We start from the raw sequence: 20,322 nt of genomic DNA, 5'->3' as shown, positions 1-20,322 counted from the left end.
AGAGCAGTATTGGTTGTAGCCAAACTGACACTCAAAAAATTGCCAAAATGGAGGGTGGTTCATAGGGAAATTAAATTGGTTTTGTTTTCAAATACATTTTTTGTTCTCAAAATATTTTTGGGGAATAAAATGCATAACGTTTTGCACTCTATTACCAAATATTTGATTGCAAAACTTTTTATTTTTTTAATTTTTTACTTTGAAGCCTATTTTTTGTTTTCAGAAGAATAATTTTTGATATAATTTTTTGGGGGGGGGATTTTGGCTCTCGGCAAAAAGACATCCATTTGTTGCAAGTTGGGGAGAGGGGCAAATAGCTGAACAATAGACTATTCAACCTGTACTAAAGAATAGTCTAATAGCCGAGCTAGGTGTGAAAACCCTCATCCTATCACAGACCAGATTTGCCTTAACGAGTGGGAGTTAGAGCATTGATTATGCTTTTGTGTCCCAATGCACTACCGTGTCTCTAACTGACAATGAATGGGCAATATAAACCAAAGAATAAACTGATAATTGTGCACGACTTCAAATTAAACAAGCAGGGAGCAGCTTTCGAACCCTCAACCTTCTTGCCCGAAGTCCAGTGCACCAAAAGCATGCTCAAGCCGCAGAGTTGATAGAGTGCGTCCTTGCAGTAGCTTGCTACTCAATGTAATAAAGTAATGACTTTTCAAATAAGTTACCTTACACGTTAAGTTAGCTGACAATTTGTTAGCTACTCTGTCCTTACGAACCACATAGCATATCATTACAGCAGTATGTACCGGTATGTTAGCTAGCTACCTAACATTAGTAGTTATACATCAAACTTGCCAGTATATTAACTATAGGCTATCTAACTACCCAACGTTTATTGACTTGATTATTCCCGTCAATCTTAGCTTAGCTAAATGGCATAGTCGTTGTGCTTTCTCAATGGACATTCGGGTGCTTTAGTAAATTCGCTCTGGCTATCTACACCGATTTCAGAGCACTCATCTGAGTGTACCAGAGCGCAGAATAATGAATTTACGAGCGCTCAACACCCATTGAATATGGCCGGTGTCAGTAAACGTCGGCAAAAAAGCGTAATTAAATTGTTTCCTGCAGCACAGTTACAGTCACCAACGCTCTGGTTAACATGAAAACTGCCTAACCAGCTCTGCTAGGGCGAGTAAAATAGTCAGAGTGGTCTCACTTGTGTCTGGAAGTAGCTAGCAAGCTAGCCAACGTTAGCTTGAGTGCTTGACTGCCTCAGCCCGAACGTTCAGTGTGCGCTCCGAGAGCGAAATTTTCTGAATTTACCCACAGGGTTTTGCATTTTTCATGGAATAGAAACACCATAATATGAATCAAATGAATTAAGCAAGTACTAATCACATTTTTGGACACACTTACACATTCCAGGATGTTTCTATATTTTTACTATTTTCTACATTGTACAATAAATAACACATATGGAATAAGTTAAGAACACATTCTTATTACAAGGACAGCCTACTCCTTCCTCCTGGTCGGGGAATTGAACCCCGATCTTCCGCGTATCTGCAATATGGAAGACTATCAAATGCTTCTCAAAGATGCCCTCTGGTGGTCAAACTAGCAATAACTTGCAGTAACAGAAAAAATGGCTGAGAATTAAATGACGTGCCACAGAATGCCGCAGTATGACACAAGGTGTGCCGCAGTATGACACAACTTTTAAAGGAGGAACCACTGTAGGCCGTTAACACAAACATACTGCTGATGTGTTTAGACTAAGTGACAAAATGGAGGGCTCTGCGTCACAGAGGTGCTTTTCTCCCTATACCCCCCCCCCCCACACACACACACACAGCCCCTGCCAATTTGATTATAGGATATTTAATCTAGATTGATAGAGGAGAACAGCCCCCCCAGACACCCCTCTGTCCCGCTTGCTCCCAGAAAGTACCCCGTCTAGTTTGATAAATGTCCATCTGCCCTCCGCTCTGTTGCAGTGGCTTCTCGGAGGGCTCACCCTGAGGAAATGACATCATGAGGCATTAAGCTGCGGCGACCAGGGAGCTTAAAAATGTGAAGGGCGGCAGGTTGCAATGTCTGGTGTGCTGATGGCTTGTTTGCAGAGCAGCCCCCCCTCCCCACACACAGCCTCTAGAATCGGGGCCCGAGCGATCCCTTTGAGCTTGGCCCTCTTGTCCAGTATGCTTTTTAGGAATTAGCCAGTTAATCATTCAGCTCTGTTTCTCGCCGATTGTCAACGTGCATGTTTGTTTGCTTGGACTGGGGCTCTGCTCGCTGTCAACAGAGCCCCTGACAGCTTAGTTATGGCTCTGCAAAGTATGACTCATTGCCTATTGACAGATAGACAAACAGCAGGGATGCCTGGCCTGTGGCCCACTGAGGCAGGTAGGACAGTGGGCCTATAAATCCCAATCAAAGTCCTAATGGAGGTGAGGTGGGCTGGGGGAAGGCCCTCATCCTCCCTGTCTCCTCTCCCTCATCTCTGCTCATCTGGCCAAGACAGAATGGGTGGGAACAGTAAACAGTAAGTCTAAATTGGCTGCTTTTGATGACCAGCTCTTTCACATCAGTGCAGATGAAGGAAAGGAAGCACGGAGAGAAAACGGCCTTAGACTATTTGGATGCAATGATATTGTTCCACAGATTACACCCAATGAGGGTTTCATATAAACCAAGACATTTTAAGGATAAAATACTGTACATTTTTGGGGGTATAAATTAATGGAACACATTTTTGGAAGCTATGAATAAAGAGCAAAATCAATACAATATATAATGTACAGCCACTGACCTCACGGTTCTCGTTGTTGCAGGTCAGAACTTACGGAGGAGGAGCGTCTGTCGAGCCACGGCCTGTCCAGCTACCGGGGGCTAGAGGAGGAGGAGGCGGAGGGAGATGATGAAGAGGAGGAAGAAGGCAGCCTGACGGAGAAATCTCAGGACGAAGCGCCCGAATCCCCCTCCCCGATCACCATGGTCACACCGGGGGCGTACGAAGACGAAGAGGAGGAGGAAGCGGAGGAAGAGGAGGAAGCCACACCGTTGGCTATAAGCTACGAACACACCCGCAGGTATGTCTTGTCTGGCAGAATAAAAGCTTTTTTACAGACACAAAGTCTTGTCTAATAGACCACAGACATAGTTGCGGACACAACTACAGGTATGTTTTGCCTGTTACAGACTTCTGACCAAGTTACAGACACGACTATCACCGTCAGACCCGCAGGTAGTGGTAGAATACAAACATACTGTAGGGACAGACACAACTACAGACAAAGTCATGCAGTCACATACAGCACAGCACACCTTCACAAACAAACCCACCCAATCACAACGGCCACCCTTGTCTCCTCCCATTCCAACTAACACGACTTATACAGTTTAATATTGCATGACCTGCCATGCATGATCTGCGCTCTCTATGATGGCAGTACAATGAGTTCAATGAGAGATAGATGGTGATAAAGAGTGTTGGGATGCAGATAGAACTCTCACAGTCCCATTCCATCGCCACCTGTCTCTCTGTCTGTCCCTATCAGTGTCGGTCAGTGTTGTACCCGTCTCGAGACCACATATTGAGTGTCTTGGTCTTGTCTTGGTGTCAGGAAGATTTTACTTGGTCTTGACTCAGTCTCGGACAGCCAAGACCAGCGGAGAAAGAAAAAAAAAGATCAGCTTCCATTCATTCATTGCATAAAACCACTTCTCCAGGCAAAAAAAATAAAAAGATTCTACAGCTGCACCATCGACAGCATCCTGACGGGTTGCATCACTGCCTGGTATGTCAACTGCTTGGCATCTGACCGCAAGGCGCTACAGAGGGTAGTGCGTACGGCCCAGTACATCACCAGGGCCAAGCTTCCTGCCATCCAGGACCTCTATACCAGGCGGTGTCAGAGGAAGGCCCTAAAAATTGTCAAAGACTCCAGCCAACCTAGTCATAGACTGTTTTCTCTGCTACCACACGGCAAGCGGTACCAGAGCGCCAAGTCTAGGTCCAAGAGGCTTCTAAACAGCTTCTATCTCCAAGCCATAAGACTCCTGAACAGCTAATCAAATGGCTACCAAGACTATTTCTATTGCCCCCCCCCCAATAACTCCACCTACAAGTACATATTACTTTAATTACCTTGACTAACCAGTGCCCCCGCACATTGACTCTGTACCGGTACCCCCTGTATATAGCCTCGCTATTGTTATTTTACTGATGCTCTTTAATTATTTGTTACTTTTATTCATTATTTTCATTCTCTTTTTCTTTCTTAAAACTGTATTGTTGGTTAAGGGCTTGTAAGTAAGCATTTCACCGTAAGGTCTACACCTGTTGTATTCAGAGCATGTGACAAATACAATTTGATTTGAAATACATACACTCCTTTCTTAAAACATGAATATCTTATCGTCTACTGAAACCTGGGATTCCTACTTTACTCGTAACATTACTGTATGGGTATTTATTATGGATCTCCATTAGTTCCTGCCAAGGCAGCAGCTACTCTTCCTGGGGTTTATTATGGATCCCCATTAGTTCCTGCGAAGACAGCAGCTACTCTTCCTGGGGTTTATTATGGATCCCCATTAATGCCTGCCAGGGCAGCAGCTACTCTTCAGCAGCTACTCTTCCTGGGGTTTATTATGGATCCCCATTAGTTCCTGTCAAGGCAGCAGCTACTCTTCCTGGGGTTTATTATGGATCCCCATTAATTCCTGCCAAGGCAGCAGCTACTCTTCCTGGGGTTTATTATGGATCTCCATTAGTTCCTGTCAAGGCAGCAGCTACTCTACCTGAGTTTTATTATGGATCTCCATTCATTCCTGCTAAGGCAGCAGCTACTCTTCCTGGGGTTTATTATGGATCTCCATTAGTTCCTGTCAAGGCAGCAGCTACTCTACCTGAGTTATACAATTTTAGAAATATGACAATACATTCAGAGATTTCACAACACACTGGTGCCCCTACTCCACAACTACCACATAATAGCCTAGTTTCAGCGGAATAGCAGCAAGAGCGCAGCTCTCAAAAGGTTGTAGCATGGAGCAGCTCACAGAAGAATGACATCGGTAGCTGGTAGGTAGGAAAGATGTTTCAACTTATATCTACCAGTAAACGCTAGCTAAGGCAACAATGGGTATGCAAAGCTATTGAAGGAAAGGCACCCTGTGTGAAAAATCCTATGTTTTCCTATAGATTTTTCAGATGTACACTCTCAAAATTACACCCCAAAAATTATAATAATAATCCTTAAACCATTTAAAAATATATATTTTTGGAGGGTGTAGTTGCCCTTTAATTCAATTGAGCAAAACAAATGCCCTCCCCATTGATACAAATCAGCATTATATCATTCTGTCAGGTCGGCCTACATTATGTTCAACATTTAATTGGGAAGGTTTTTTGGGAAAGCCTTTAGAAATGTTCATGCAAACAAACAGTGGATGATGACTGAAATGGCCATTGCAAATAGCCTACAAACCAAGACGATAGACCAACCTTTTTCACACAGGACACACTTCTCCAGGCACCTCTACACCACTGCATAGAGCCGATGGAAAGACAGCAGTCACACACAGCATGATGGTAAATCACCACTACACCACTGCATAGGGCCGATGGAAAGACAGCAGTCATACACAGCATGATGTTAAAGCACCACTACACCACTGCATAGGGCCGATGGAAAGACAACAGTCACACACAGCATGATGTTAAAGGACCACTGCATAGGGCCAATGGAAAGACAGCAGTCACACACAGCATGATGGTAAATCACCACAACACCACTGCATAGGGCCGATGGAAAGACAGCAGTCACACAGCATGATGTTAAAGCACCACTACACCACTGCATAGGGCTGATGGAAAGACAGCAGTCACACACAGCATGATGGTAAATCACCACTACATAGGGCCGATGGAAAGACAGCAGTCACACACAGCATGATGTTAAAGCACCACTACACCACTGCATAGGGCCGATGGAAAGACAGCAGTCACACACAGCATGATGGTAAATCACCACTACATAGGGCCGATGGAAAGACAGCAGTCACACAGCATGATGTTAAAGCACCACTACACCACTGCATAGGGCCGATGGAAAGACAGCAGTCACACACAGCATGATGGTAAATCACCACTACATAGGGCCGATGGAAAGACAGCAGTCACACACAGCATGATGTTAAAGGCTAAGCAAAATACGCTATTAGGTCACAATCATAAGAATACAAAAACCCAACCATTAGGCTAGCCATTTCCCAATACAAAAACACAACCATTAGGCTAGCCATTTCCCAATACAAAAACCCAACCATTAGGCTAGCCATTTCCCAATACAAAAACCCAACCATTAGGCTAGCCATTTCCCAATACAAAAACACAACCATTAGGCTAACCATTTCCCAATACAAAAACCCAACCATTAGGCTAGCCATTTCCCAATACAAAAACACAACCATTAGGCTAACCATTTCCCAATACAAAAACACAACCATTAGGCTAGCCATTTCCCAATACAAAAACACAACCATTAGGCTAGCCATTTCCCAATACAAAAACACAACCATTAGGCTAGCCATTTCCCAATACAAAAACACAACCATTAGGCTAGCCATTTCCCAATTCAAATGTACAACTATTACTTAACATTGTGTTTAGCACACAAAGTAACCGGTGATCTAAAGTTTAAATGCAAGAATGTTTCACACATGTAAGTTATTTTCAAAGAGATGGCTAACAACAACATGCGAGCTGCAATAAAAAACATAGTTCCACTCCACCAGATGATGATCATTTGAAATGTAACTTCTTGTTGAAAGTTATTCTTGAAAAGGGACAAGCTAACAAATTAGGAACAACATCTTCTTTGATAACATCTGCTGCAGCTGCTGCAAACAAGCCTACAACAAAAGTTAGCTAGGTAGACCGTGGGAAAACCACTGCTAGCTATTGGACAGTGGCCTGTTGGCCTTTGAGAAAGTAAAAGTTTCCATACGTTTTTGTAAAAATGGTCCCACCCATTGCAAGTCAATGTGATTGGTTGATTCCACTGTCACTCCAAAATGTTGCCCTAAAACAGTAAAACGGCAGATGCCTTCTATCAAGCGTCTGATGGCCTAGCCAATGGCTGACTTAGCTAGCTAGACTTATTTCCCCAGAAACCACCAAAGAAAAATCCTGATTGGATATTTTTTCTCTTCAGTGTTAACCCTTTACTTCCTAACTAAAACTGAATAGATTGATTCAGAACATCATTGAAAAGAATAGTTTCATTATTATTTGTATTATTTTATAAAGCCTTTCGTGTGGCTCAGTTGGTAGAGCATGGTGTTTGCAACGCCAGGGTTGTGGGTTTGATTCCCACGGGGGGCCAGTACGGGGGGGAAAAAAATTATGAAATGTATGCATTCACTACTGTAAGTCGCTCTGGATAAGAGCGTCTGCTAAATGACTAAAATGTTAAATGTTTCACTGAAAGCAGTGTTCCCCACTGTGTTTGGGTTAGTAATGCTTTGTAGAGTGGCTCTATTTGCCTTCAGCATACATTTTTTCACCATTCTGGATGTCTAAAGAATTCATATGTTCTTCTGAAATATTAACACAGAAATACTGGTGTCGGTACTTCACTATCTCCCCACACTGAGAATGGTTAGCTCCTTGGTTAAGCCCTAGTGATTTCCCTTTCCCTTTTGATGCACAAAACCGGTGAGGAAAACCATCATGCCCTTTGCAGGTTCTCTAGTGGGGTTTCAGTCAAGTTGGTTTTCAGCGGTAGTAGCGTGAACTGTTTTCAGACAACATCTCCATACCATCTATCCGATTCGTCCGTCTCCATCCATCCGTCCATCCATCTGTCCCCCATGCATGCACCATCGAAAGTCCATCCATCGAGTTATAAGATAGTATTGGTTAGGCTAACTGAGGACAACCCCCCCCCCCCCTCACTGCACCTTCCCCTTCCTCCTCCACAACCTCTCCTTCCCCCGTCCCTCTCTTTATCCCTCCCCCCTGTCTTCTCTCTTTACTTACTCCATCATCCCCTCTCCTCTCACCTTACCCCTCCCCTTTATCCTGCCTCCCTGCTCTTCCCCTCCCCTTCCCCCGGTGCTGCTGCAGGTGTATAGAGGAGGACGGTGGGCTGTTAGACCTGGAGGCCCTACCCAGCTTCCCCAACTGTCTGGACCTGCATAAGGCCAACAACGGCGAGGAGCCCCCCTTTGATGTTAAAGTCATTTTTAACACCGCCTCACTCGAGTCAGAAGCCCTGAAAGAGACTCTGTACAGACATGCTAAAACTCAGGTAGGTGGACTCCCGTATAAAAAGAGAGAGGGAAGGGGGATACCTATTCCATTGTACAACTGAATGCATTCAACTGAAATGTGTCTTCCGCATTTAACCCAACTCCTCTGAATCAGAGAGGTGCGGGGGGCTGCCTTAATCGACATCCGCATCTTCCGCGCCCGGGGAACAGTGGGTTAACTGCCTTGCTCAGGGGCAGAACGACAGATTTTTACCTTGTCAGCTCGGGGATTGAATCCAGCAATCTTTCGGTTACTGGCCCAACAGTAACCGATTACTGTTGATCGGTTACTGGCTCTAATCACTAGGCTACCAGGATGGAGGCAGCAAGTGGCAAATCATTTTGAACGTCCGTCCAAAAGCTTGAGTTCGGTAGGGGGAAATACAAAAAGGAAAATGCATGACAACCAGGCCAAAACACGATGCCAGGTTGTTCAATGTGGCTTTATGGGATGAAAGTCAGTGAATAACAACCAGTATTTATTCTCATTGCTCTCCCCTCTCTTAGCTTACCTACTAACTGAGCTATTAACTCACTCCCTCTTTTCTAAACCTCTCATCTAACTACTCCCCAATCAGCAGCATCACAGTGCTCTCTCCCCTTTGACCTCTTGCATGCCAAGACATGTTGCAATGGTTAAAGTGACGCTCCTACTCCGAGACGGAACAGCTCTTGGGTTTTATTGACAATAATGACACCCAAGTTTGATTGGCTGACAATTAACGCGGAGATTCACAAAATGGTTTCTGAACAACGGTGGTGTCTTTTTGTTGTTTCTCTCTCCTCCAGGCTTATGCAATGATGCTTTCTCTGTCGGAGAACAACCCTTTGCGTGCATCCTCCCAGAACTCACTGGATGCCTGGCTGAGCATGGGAGGTGGCCCGTCCGAGACGAGCAGCTTTTACCCACTCAGCCACATCTAAGAGAGTTAGGAGGAGGGATGAAGCCTACTGCGGAGGAGAACTCAACATCACATAGTCCTGGCCTGAGAAGAGAGAGGATTTGTGGCTCCTGCCCTTCTGTGTGTGTGTGTGTGTGTGTGTGTGTGTGTGTGTGTGTGTGTGTGTGTGTGTGTGTGTGTGTGTGTGTGTGTGTGTGTGTGTGTGTGTGTGTGTGTGTGTGTGTGTGTGTGTGTGTGTGTGTGTGTGTTTATGTGCATTGATTTGTGCATGCCCACGTTAGTGCGTGTGTTTGTGCGTGTGAGTGTGTACGAGGGGCCTCTCAGATAGACACTCGCAGGCAGAGATCAAGGTAGCACTGCTCCGCCCCTGTAGAGGGGTGAAGGACATCCCAGGAAGGACCACCCCACTCCATTCCAGCGAAGCCCTCTAGTTGAACTCTCAGAGACAGTCAAGTTTGAGTATGCCACTGCATTACTAGGGGAGCAAAACGTCTATTCTTCACAGTCTACCAGAGCAATTTCTCAATAGCTTCATATAGTGTGACAGTAGGTTTGGAATATGTGCATTGCAGGTCCGCTCTTCTCACTCGGTGGGAGGAGCAAAAGTATCAACACATAATAGGGGTGTACTAGCGCGTTCACCCAAAGAACCCCCCCATCCTCCCCATCTTATCAAATGACTTCACACTCTTCATTCCTGTTTGAAATCAGTAATACCACAATGCTAAATGTTACAGCAGGAAACGGCACTCTGGTTTATAAAGAAAGTACAGGACGATGATGTCATGGAGATTGACCCATCCCCAACATATAATGTGCATTGCAGAGGACAAAGTCTCGACTTCAACAGTTATCTGGGTTTTAAATTGACGTCCATTGGTTAGAGTAGGGGAAAACGTATTTTCCCCTCTTTTGATCCTTTGTAAACTTGATTCCATTTTGTGTTTTGCTTTTTGATAAACAGTATTGTCTCTTTTTAGGCACCTCCATGATCAAATGTTTATATAAATATATAAATAGTGAAGGACCAAAATTGTATGATATTGTTGTATGATGTACAAAATAACCTGGATGTTCATAGCAAGAGTGGTATGTGCCAAATAACTTGTAGATAAGGTTTTGTTCTTTGACAAGCATTTATTTTTCAAGGGGTTTTCATAGCTGTCAAAGTTGATGTGATTACCTTCTTCTATATTTCATTTAAAGACTTGTGGATTCTATTTATTTGGGTAAACATTTTGGGGTCACAATTGGAGACAAGTGACAAATGAAAAAGTTTTTTTTCTCTCTCTCTTTTACTTGTTGCTGAAGGAATGAAATTGAATCGAAATGCAAGTGAGATTGTGAGTCTCAGTTTCAATGCTTTTTTGTGTAAAGACCAGTGTGCCAAATTGGAAAGAAACCATGAAATCAGATGCTTTTATTTATAGTGACATGGTAGTTCTAGATTGTTTAGATCAGTGGTTCCCAACCAGGGGTACTAGGACCCCTGGGGGGTACTTGGTCTATCCACAGGGGGTACTTGAGAAGACCACGGGCCTACTGGTAAAATGCACATGAGGGGGTACTTCAGGGGTACTCCGGGCAGAGCAAAATTCAGTTGGTAGTACAATAACTGGAAAAGGTTGGGAACCACTGATTTAGATCATGTTTGCAATGTTGTGTCTATCGTGAGGTTTGATGATTCTTGCTTCAGTTGAACTATTTCAACCAGTATGCTGAGTGTTTTGTGTTCAAGGTGATTGAATTCTTACTTTGGCTATTTTGGAAATTGCAGCCTTTACTTTGATTGTCAGGTGATTTGGATGCCAGGGCATTGTATTGTTAGCTTGTAATTGATCCTAAGTTTGAGCAAATCAGTTTTACTCTACAATAAATCCCATCAACATGTTAACTTAATCAGTTTATCAGTGCTCCGATTCTGCATCAGTGGTTTCATTTTGTAGGAATTGTTCTTTTTAAATGTGACCATGTGGTTTTAGAAAGAACATCTCAGAATGCCCCATCATAGATAAAATAGACTTTGTTTGTCAGACAGTGTCCAACTACAGTGTACCATGCCATCATATTTCCCCTCTTTAGTTGAAGGGTCTGTGCTATACGGAATCCTTGAGACATCCCTACACCATTGAAATTGAAATGTAAAATGGTTAAGGTAAGGGTTAAGGTTAGGGTTAGGTAAGGGTTATGGTTATAGGTTAAGGTAGAAGTTAGGGTTTAGGGTATGGACGTCCCAAAGATTCCGGATAGCACTGACCTTACTTGAAGTAGCTTTACTCTCAGGGTCAAATGGTTCTGTAAGTAGTATTGATTCTAGTGACTTGCCTAGTTAAATAAATAAATGTAAATAGCTAGATGGTTCACCCCTTACTTCAGCTGTGTCTGAGATTTATTTATTGTCTGTAAGGGGTTTTAACACCCAGCATAACACATTTACTGTACTGTGAGGAGTAAACCTGACTGGCCTCACTTAAAATAATGATGACCTTGGAAAAAAAATCTAGATCTAACTGAAGCACTGTAATCATTTGTTTAGTCATCAGGTGGCAGGGTGATACTAGTTTTGCGGCATAAAGCCTCTTAAGGATCCGCCCCTTTAAAAAATATGTTGCCTAAAATTACATACCCAAATCTAACTGCCTGTAGCTCAGGACCTGAAGTAAGGATATTCATATTCTTGATACCATTTGAAAGGAAACACTTTGAAGTTCGTGGAAATGTACTACTGTAATAAGTGTGCGCTGTTATGGATCCACATTGAAGTCAAAGATCACATTGCCAGCTTTTGAAAGGATCTGGCAATATTGGTCCCAAACTGATAACTTCAGAATCCGGTTGCTGTTCTTTCCCCATTGTTACAGGAAAAAGTAAAAAATAATATGGTTTATTTTTAACTGTATAGACTGGTTGTTTGTTCAGCAATAAAACCGCTGTGTTCGTAACTATGGGGCCAAACAGGGGATGGCTTAGATTGTTGACAACATGTAAACTATATGTCATCTCCAATGTTTATTGAAAACATAAATAAATTTGTACAATGAGCAATTGTTGTCTCTCAAATACATAGTTACAGTTGTTGGTTAGCTAGCTAGCAAATTTTTGGCCATATTAACATAGAAGTGACATCATCAAAACACCTCAAAACAAAGACATGGTATCAAGAACAATGTAAAACTAGCTGAAACGAGTCGCCCACGATTCACCACGTCAGCTTCTTGTCATTGTTGCTAGCTAGCTATGTGGCCATCCAGAATCACAACACACAGATGTCTTCCCCATTGAAGTGCGCTCATCGTTTTCATTATGTTTTCAGCTAACCAGTCTATAGTATTTTGACAAACAATGTTGCATTAAGTCCGAAAAATTCTATGAAAAAAAATAGGTTTAAATGGATGGTGCTCGTTTCATTTGAATCTGAGTTGTATCACCTGTTATGTTTATAAAAAATATATATTGTGCATGACGTGTTTAGCAGTCATAATGATGTCCATTTGTGAAATGTGTATCTTAAATTTCAAAATGAAATGTAAAAAAAAATGAATCCGTAGATGCACTTATTGTACGTGGTTGGGTTAGTAGGTTTGACTTCAAACCCTTACAAATGTATTGGGCAGGTGGTTCTTAAATGATTACACAAAAGCTTGTGGCAGAGAGATGTAATAAAAAAGATGAAAGGATTGTAGAATAATGTTGAACAATTCTGAAATTGCAGTTTTTTTAATGCTTGTGATTATTGAAGAAATGTAATGGAAATGATATGATTCTGATGTTAATTCTGTAGAATAGAAATGTATACCAAATGTAATCTTTCCAATGTTATGAAGAATTTATACATGAAATTGATATGCAATAAAACCTGTGTGCTTTTTATATGAAATGTCCCTTGCATTTGTCATGTAGCCTTCAATGAACCTCAAATGACCCAATTTGTCTCGACTTCCGCCGAAGTCGGTCCCTCTCCTTGTTCGGGCGGTGTTCGGCGGTCGACGTCACCAACCTTCTAGCCATCACTGATCCATTTTTCATTTTTCCATTGGTTTTGTCTTGTCTTCCTTCACACCTGGTTCCCATCAATAACATGTTGTGTATTTAACCCTCTGTTTCCCCTCATGTCCTTGTCGGAGAATGTTTGATTGTAATGTTTGTGTATTATGGGTTGGTGCGCGACGGGTTTTGTACCCACTTTTTTATTATTTTGTCATTTTGGTTTTGGAGTTTTGTGATGCACTGATTAAACAACTCCGTTTATACCAAGTTCGATTCTCCTGCGCCTGACTTCCCTGCCACCAACACGCACCCATTACACAATTGCTCTTTCTCTCTATCTCTTTTCTCTGCATTGCCAAAATTGTCCTGGGACAAATTTGTGTATGGCTTAGAAAGCAATGGACAGATAGTGAACTATTTAGATTATGTATTAAATAAATAAATGAATAGGCCTACCTCGCCCACTTGCCATGATTCTCAAATCATGCATACAACCACCTTGAAGGGACAATCTGCGATTGGTACATCCTGTTAAATTAATGATATATACACATTGATTCTTGAAGAATTTTACTTATAAATGCCTAATGATGTTAGTTCACCTGTCATACAGCATCAGAACGCAAAAGGCTTTTTTTACTCCATTGTTCCTAAACAATAACTGTAAATCTACACTGTATAGCGAAGTGTCGTTCGAATGTCACGTGTTGAAAAATGCTGAACATAATGTTTGATTTGATTTAGATGTTTTAGGATCCCCATTAGCTGACACTAATGGCAACAACTAGTCTTACTGGGGTCCGACACATGACAAAACGTATAATATGGACAAAATACTTTACAATTGACATACATTTAAAAACATTAACATGAAGTGTGCGTGTGTGTTCATCTATCAGTTACAAATACTGTACATACACACAAGTAGGTCACATGGGGGACAGGGGTTGTGCCTTTGCTTTATTCGTTTTTTGTAAACAGGTTTGCAGTTCACTTGCGCCATGTGAGATGGAAGGGAGTTACATGCACTCATGGCTCTGTATAATACTGTACATTTCCTTGAATTTGTTCTGGACCTGGGGACTGTGAAAAGACCCCTGGTGGCATGTTTGGTGGGGTAAGTGTATGTCAGCGCTGTGTGTAAGTTGACTGTGAAAAGACCCCAGGTGGCATGTTTGGTGGGGTCAGTGTATGTCAGCGCTGTGTGTAAGTTGACTATGAAAAGACCCCAGGTGGCATGTTTGGTGGGGTAAGTGTATGTCAACGCTGTGTGTAAGTTGACTATGAAAAAGTTAGGAATTTCCAACACATTAAAGGAGCATTATGTAGATTTTTTTGCATTATAATGTAATAAAATGTCTATAATATATCTGCACTAATAGTGGAATGATAGTGTTTCACAAAACAAATATACAAAAACAATGCTATGGGCCCTTAAAAAATTCCATTCAGAATTTCAGTTTTCCTATTGGTCAACAAAAGGCGGCGCATCTCTTGTTTTCGAATTGGAGGACTGCACCCTTCCTCTTTGAGCAGCGTCACTCGGAGGCGTGGTCATCTTCTTCTGAGCGCAATCAACAATGGCGGAGTTCTTAGCCAAGTGTCCAGTCCCACTGGTTGCGGATACAGGGCCAAAAAAAGGAGAAGTTTAGCCAAGCGACTAAATGATAAGGCTCGGGGAAAAACCAGAGTAAATGTAGGTAACATTTTTTATCGTTGAAGAGAAGTTATGGCCCTAAAAGGGCTGAAGTCTGATGCAGAGATTACCTGTTTTCTGCTTGACAAGTAATGTTACCAAGACCTTGCGCCAGCTAAACAGTAGCTAGCTAGCTAGCTAGCTAGCTAATGTTAGCTGTGATGGCTGTAAATGGAGAATCTGGGTTAGCTTTATGCTATCTAAATTATATGGCTGTCTTGATAAATAACTAAGGTGTACATGGTATTTATGATCTAAAACCAGTCAAGATATTGACATAAACATGTGTATTTTTGAGAGTCATGATCATTTAGAATCTACTTACATTTACATTGCTGAATTTTTGTTGTTGTGTGTTGATGGCTAGCTAACGTTTCTTGTGCATTTCTCTGTTTGAGAGGGATAGAACTGTAATGGCGGTCGCCTGTAACGTAAGCAGCTGTAATGGTCCTCGGTAGTATAGTTGCCTCACATTTGTGAGACTTCCAAGTACCGTAATTTCCGGACTATTAAGCGCACCTGAATATAAGCCGCACCCACTGAATTTTTGTAATTTTTTTATTTTGAACATAAATAAGCCGCACATGTCTGTAAGCCGCAGGTGCCTACCGGTACATTGAAACAAATGAACTTTACACAGGCTTTAACGAAACACGGCTTGTAACAAAAATAAATAGGCTTTAACGAAACACGGCTTGTAACAAAAATAAATAGGCTTTAACGAAACACGGCTTGTAACAAAAAATAAAAAATTAGCAGTAAACAGTAGCCTACCAAGAAAGTCATTGCTCCAGACCAAGCTCCCGTGCAGCAGTTCTATTTCCTTTTCCAACAGCCAGATCAATCGCCTTCAACTTGAAAGCTGCATCATATGCATTTCTCCGTGTCTTTGCCATGATGAGGGTGACAAAATGACTACCATAATCAGAATGATGGGAAGTTTGAGCGCGCACGATTTAATCTAAACAGTAAACAAAAAAGTTGTTTGACCTTAACCCGTTCGGCAATTTCATTGGTCTAATGAAAGCTTCATGCCGCCAAAAAACTGAGCACGTCACAGAATGTGTTTTTTTTTTGGTTTTTTTGAAAGCGGGAAAAATCCATATATTAGCCACGTCATTGTTTAAGCCGCGAGGTTCAAAGTGTGGGAAAAAAGTAGTGGCTTATAGTCCGGAAATTACGGTAACTAACGTCATTACAGAACATTACTGAAACAATATTAGTTAAAAACATTATGTAGCTTGGTAGAGAGTTGACAAGAAACCTCACTAGCTAGGTTTTGTGACATACATTAGCAAGCTAGATATGTGATATAATAATGGGACATGGGTGAAATAAAAATGTAATTTCTCATCTTCTAGTTATGAAAAGGCCCCACCACAATCCACTCCAAGGGAAGTGTTACCTCTGCCTGCTTTATCAAGCATTGGAGTGGCATCCAGCACCACACTGTCAGATAGCTAAGAACACATGTTTAATTTCAATAGGAGAATAGCTAGATACCTTTTTCCTATTCCTTTCAATGATGGCTATTGGGTAGTGTGAACTTTGTGGGCATCATTTATGGTTGGTTTCTGTGTACCTCTCTTTGAGCCTGCCTTCTTTGTGTTTATCTCTCTGGTACTGTCATGTCTCCCTCTCTAGTATTCAACATGTTTGCCAGTAATGAAGATACTATATGCTTGGAGTATAACCGACTGTCTTTTCTAAAGGGGGGATGAGTTTCTGAAGGAGCCTGGAGTGGTTGAGCTAGATGGGAGCACCATGAGGCAACAGAAGGTGAAAACAAGCTACACTAAAGTTATTTTTCGTTAACTTTCCCAGACATTATCACCCTATTTGTGTATTGCAATGTACAGATCTTATTCAGTGACTTTTCTTTTTTTGTTATGTTCTATCACTTCTATTTAGCCTGATGAATATGAGCATCTCTGAAGAGACCATAGAAGTAAATGCAGATGAGGTCAATGACCTAATGAATAGTGTGTACACTGGTTCTTCCTGTAAAAGTTGAGTCATACGGCAGCACACCTTGCGGGCTGCCGCAGAATTCTATGGCATTATTTCAGTGTCAGCCATTGTTGCCATTAATGCTAGTTAGTGCTAGTTTGACCACCAGAGGGAATCTTTGAGAAGCATTTGACAGCCTTTAATATTGGCTGTACTAGAGAATTTAAAACCTTTTTTGTAAGAACATAGTATATGGGATTAATTTTAAGAAATGTAGCTTAATTAAGTTGATTAATATTATGGTGTTTCTATTCCAAGAAAAAGGAAAAACTAAACTCTCAGAAAATATGGCGCTGTACAATGTGACCGGTCGGGAGTAGGCTACAGTACCAACAGCAAAATAATCCTAACATTTCCACACTCTAATTGTAGTCTAACCAATACTCAAACGGAGATTCAGTGAAAATAACAATCTCATTGATTTATCAAGACCAGTCTCCATGTCTGTCTCAGAGCAGCGCGAAACGGTGGTGAAATAGTTGACCACACATGGGTAGGCTATTGCTTCATATCCTATTGCTTCTATCTTCAATATGCTTTAAATGCCACAATGTCACAAATAATTGAACACACTTCTTAAAACTCTGAGTAGGGTAATAGGAGGTGATCTGCACTGCATATTAAACTGACAATCTTATTGCTATATTCCATGCGTTACTGTATGTGTTTCAATCTTCTCTCTCTCTCTCTCTCTCTCTCTCTCTCTCTCTCACTCACTCACTCACTCACTCACTCACTCACTCACTCACTCACTCTCACACACACACTTGCTGTCTTGACCGCTGAATGTTCGGCTTTGAATATCCAACTGACATTTATTCCTACACTCTTAAAAAGAAAGGTTCCTGGAATATCCTTTAGGTGATCTTCAAATTGAATCTGTAGGGGAACCCTTATAAGTTCTTCGAAGAACCCCTCATAATGATTCCTCAAAGAACCTTTTGGGGTTCATTTTTTTAACTGTCCACCTTCCCTCCATTATAAAAAAATATATTTTAATAGTAACAATATTGATTTAAATAATTCGTTTTTTTAGTGGCACCACAAATGTGAATTAATATTTACAAAACAATCTACCAAACAAAACACATTACAAAATTGCAACATTTCTGCAGACATGTCAGACCATAATAAATAATACATTTACTTTGTATAGTGCTTTTCATTACAATTTCCAGCGAGACTATTCAAGCCACCGACTGATGGTTGAAGATGATGAGCGATCAGCAAATGCAGTCTGGAATCTGCTGGCATCACAGCACAACATCAACATCACTCTAATCACAGTCAGAAGACAGTTGAAGAAACTTGAGTGGATTTATGGAAAGGCTCTGTAAGACATGTTATATATATAATAATTTTTGTACCTTTATTTAACTAGGCAAGTCAGTTAAGAACAAATTCTTATTTACAATGACGGCCTACCCCGGCAAAACCCAGATGACGCTGGGCCAATTGTGCGCCGCCCTATGGGACTCCCAATCACAGCCGGATGTGATACAGCCTGGATTCAAACCAGGGACTGTAGTGATGCATCTTGCACTGAGATGCAGCACCTTAGACCGCTGTGCCACTTGGGAGCCATGACCAGTATATGTATATATGTTTTTCAGAACATTAACCATCTTGTTTTGTACTGTTGTGTAGTTTCGACCCAATGATTAATCTGACACACAAAGACCTTTGCATCCTGCAGGCCCAGGTATGGATCAAAGCTGGCGAGAGTATTTGTATCATTATTATGTTAACGAAAGCATAAAGATGTTGAAGAAGAAGCCACATTTGCCTCGGAATCCATCCCAGTTGGTATTCTGTGAAACCATGCGTTTTTTCGGTGCGGCCCATTGTCCAGCCTTTGATCACTGATCTCCACGGATGGTTGTCGGCATGGGTGTATGCTCTGCAAAAACACATTCACGTTTTTAGTACACAATTATCGATTTTATTACACTGTATGTCTACACATTGATAGGCTATATACACTATACTTTTTTGAAAGTAAAACGCACTGAAACCAAATACCTTTAGTTTTGGTGATCCTCTCAGCTCCGGCTCATTTTCAAGTCCTCTGGTGGTTACAGTCCTAACCCTCCAATGTACTGAATGAATGTCTTAATTACAGTCATTTACCATTCTCATTCTCGGACTGGAAATGTTGTTTCCAGAGTTCACAATCTCATTTTCTAGTCCTTGTTTAAAAAATAACAATATTTTGTTGATGATTTTGTTTTCAAATAACCGAACGTGAGTGGTTGTAATCTGAATAAAGGGAAAAAGGCCATTCTTGAACATGGGATGAGACAATAGGCCCTTCCTATTTTGTCTGGCTTGCCATTCCAAATAAAATTGAATATTTCTGCTCATATAATTTAAACAAGTCGCTCTCCGCCTGACTCTCCACCAATGCCGCCTGGCATTCAACCAAAAACACAGCATCTACCATGGTATTCCATTTCCAGCTAGACTATTCAAGCCATCAACTCACTGATGGTTGAAGATGATGAGCAATCGGCAAAGGCAATCTGGAATCTGCGTGCTGCAAAACCAGTTCCGATTTAAGTATAACTTTTGTGTGACTGACACCTTTAGTGAGAGGTCTAATATTTAATAATTTCTGCCCTCCGAATTCATATACATTATATAAATAGGCCCATCTGCACCTTCATCAGCTAAAGTGATTTAATTAATGAATGCATAAAATCAACCGATGTCAGCCTTTAATTGCTTTATTATCCAAATGTTTAAAGTGCGTGTGGGCGACGGAGAGAATGCATTTCACTGTTAGTGCTTTAAGGAAGAACGGAAAATTGCATGTAAATTCATAAACCATGTGCCAATCGAAAATCTCTTCCCAACTATTTTGCAATGAATATGGCTTTACGCCAGTAATTATATTTAGAGGATTGGAGGATTCTAAATTCATATCAAAGGGGCATTTTTAGTTTGGGAAAATCTGTAAAATGATATGAGCAAGAGACGGTGGTAATATCTTTCCTTTTAGAGACTGTAATACATGGCATCCAGGTCAGGATAAGCAAAACATTTCTTTATTAAAGACCATCAGAAAGAATGTTGGTACTTATTTATGTTGATCCAAAGCCATGAATGAGTGAGTCACTCAGCTTTATGTAGGTGCTGAGGCTATATGACTGAGTCACTCAGCTTTATGTAGATGCTGAGGCTATATGACTGAGTCACTCAGCTTTATGTAGATGCTGAGGCTATATGACTGAGTCCCTCAGCTTTATGTAGATGCTGAGGCTATATGACTGAGTCACTCAGCTTTATGTAGATGCTGAGGCTATATGACTGAGTCACTCAGCTTTATGTAGATGCTGAGGCTATATGACTGAGTCCCTCAGCTTTATGTAGATGCTGAGGCTATATGACTGAGTCCCTCAGCTTTATGTAGATGCTGAGGCTATATGACCGAGTCCCTCA

At 41.5% G+C, this 20,322-nt stretch overlaps 1 protein-coding gene across 10 annotated transcripts in view; it reads left to right on the top strand.

Moving 5' to 3' along the window:
• The window catches only part of LOC106566953 (histone-lysine N-methyltransferase PRDM16), a 421,112-nt gene extending 407,670 nt beyond the window's left edge, over positions 1–13,442 (top strand). For 9 of the 10 annotated variants that reach the window (XM_045693333.1, XM_045693334.1, XM_045693331.1 and 6 more), the window contains exons 15-17: positions 2,799–3,056; positions 8,102–8,285; positions 9,076–13,442. In XM_045693333.1, coding sequence (XP_045549289.1) covers positions 2,799–3,056; positions 8,102–8,285; positions 9,076–9,210 — 577 coding nt within the window. In that variant the 3' untranslated portion in view covers positions 9,211–13,442. The remainder of the gene's footprint in view (positions 1–2,798; positions 3,057–8,101; positions 8,286–9,075) is intronic. The other variant, XM_045693332.1, reaches the window with a different exon arrangement.
• Positions 13,443–20,322: the final 6,880 nt, after the last annotated feature.

The sequence above is a fragment of the Salmo salar genome, chromosome ssa13, assembly GCF_905237065.1.
Source record: "Salmo salar chromosome ssa13, Ssal_v3.1, whole genome shotgun sequence".
Taxonomy (NCBI): Eukaryota; Metazoa; Chordata; class Actinopteri; order Salmoniformes; family Salmonidae; genus Salmo; species Salmo salar.
This window is presented reverse-complemented; position numbering and strand designations above follow the sequence as displayed.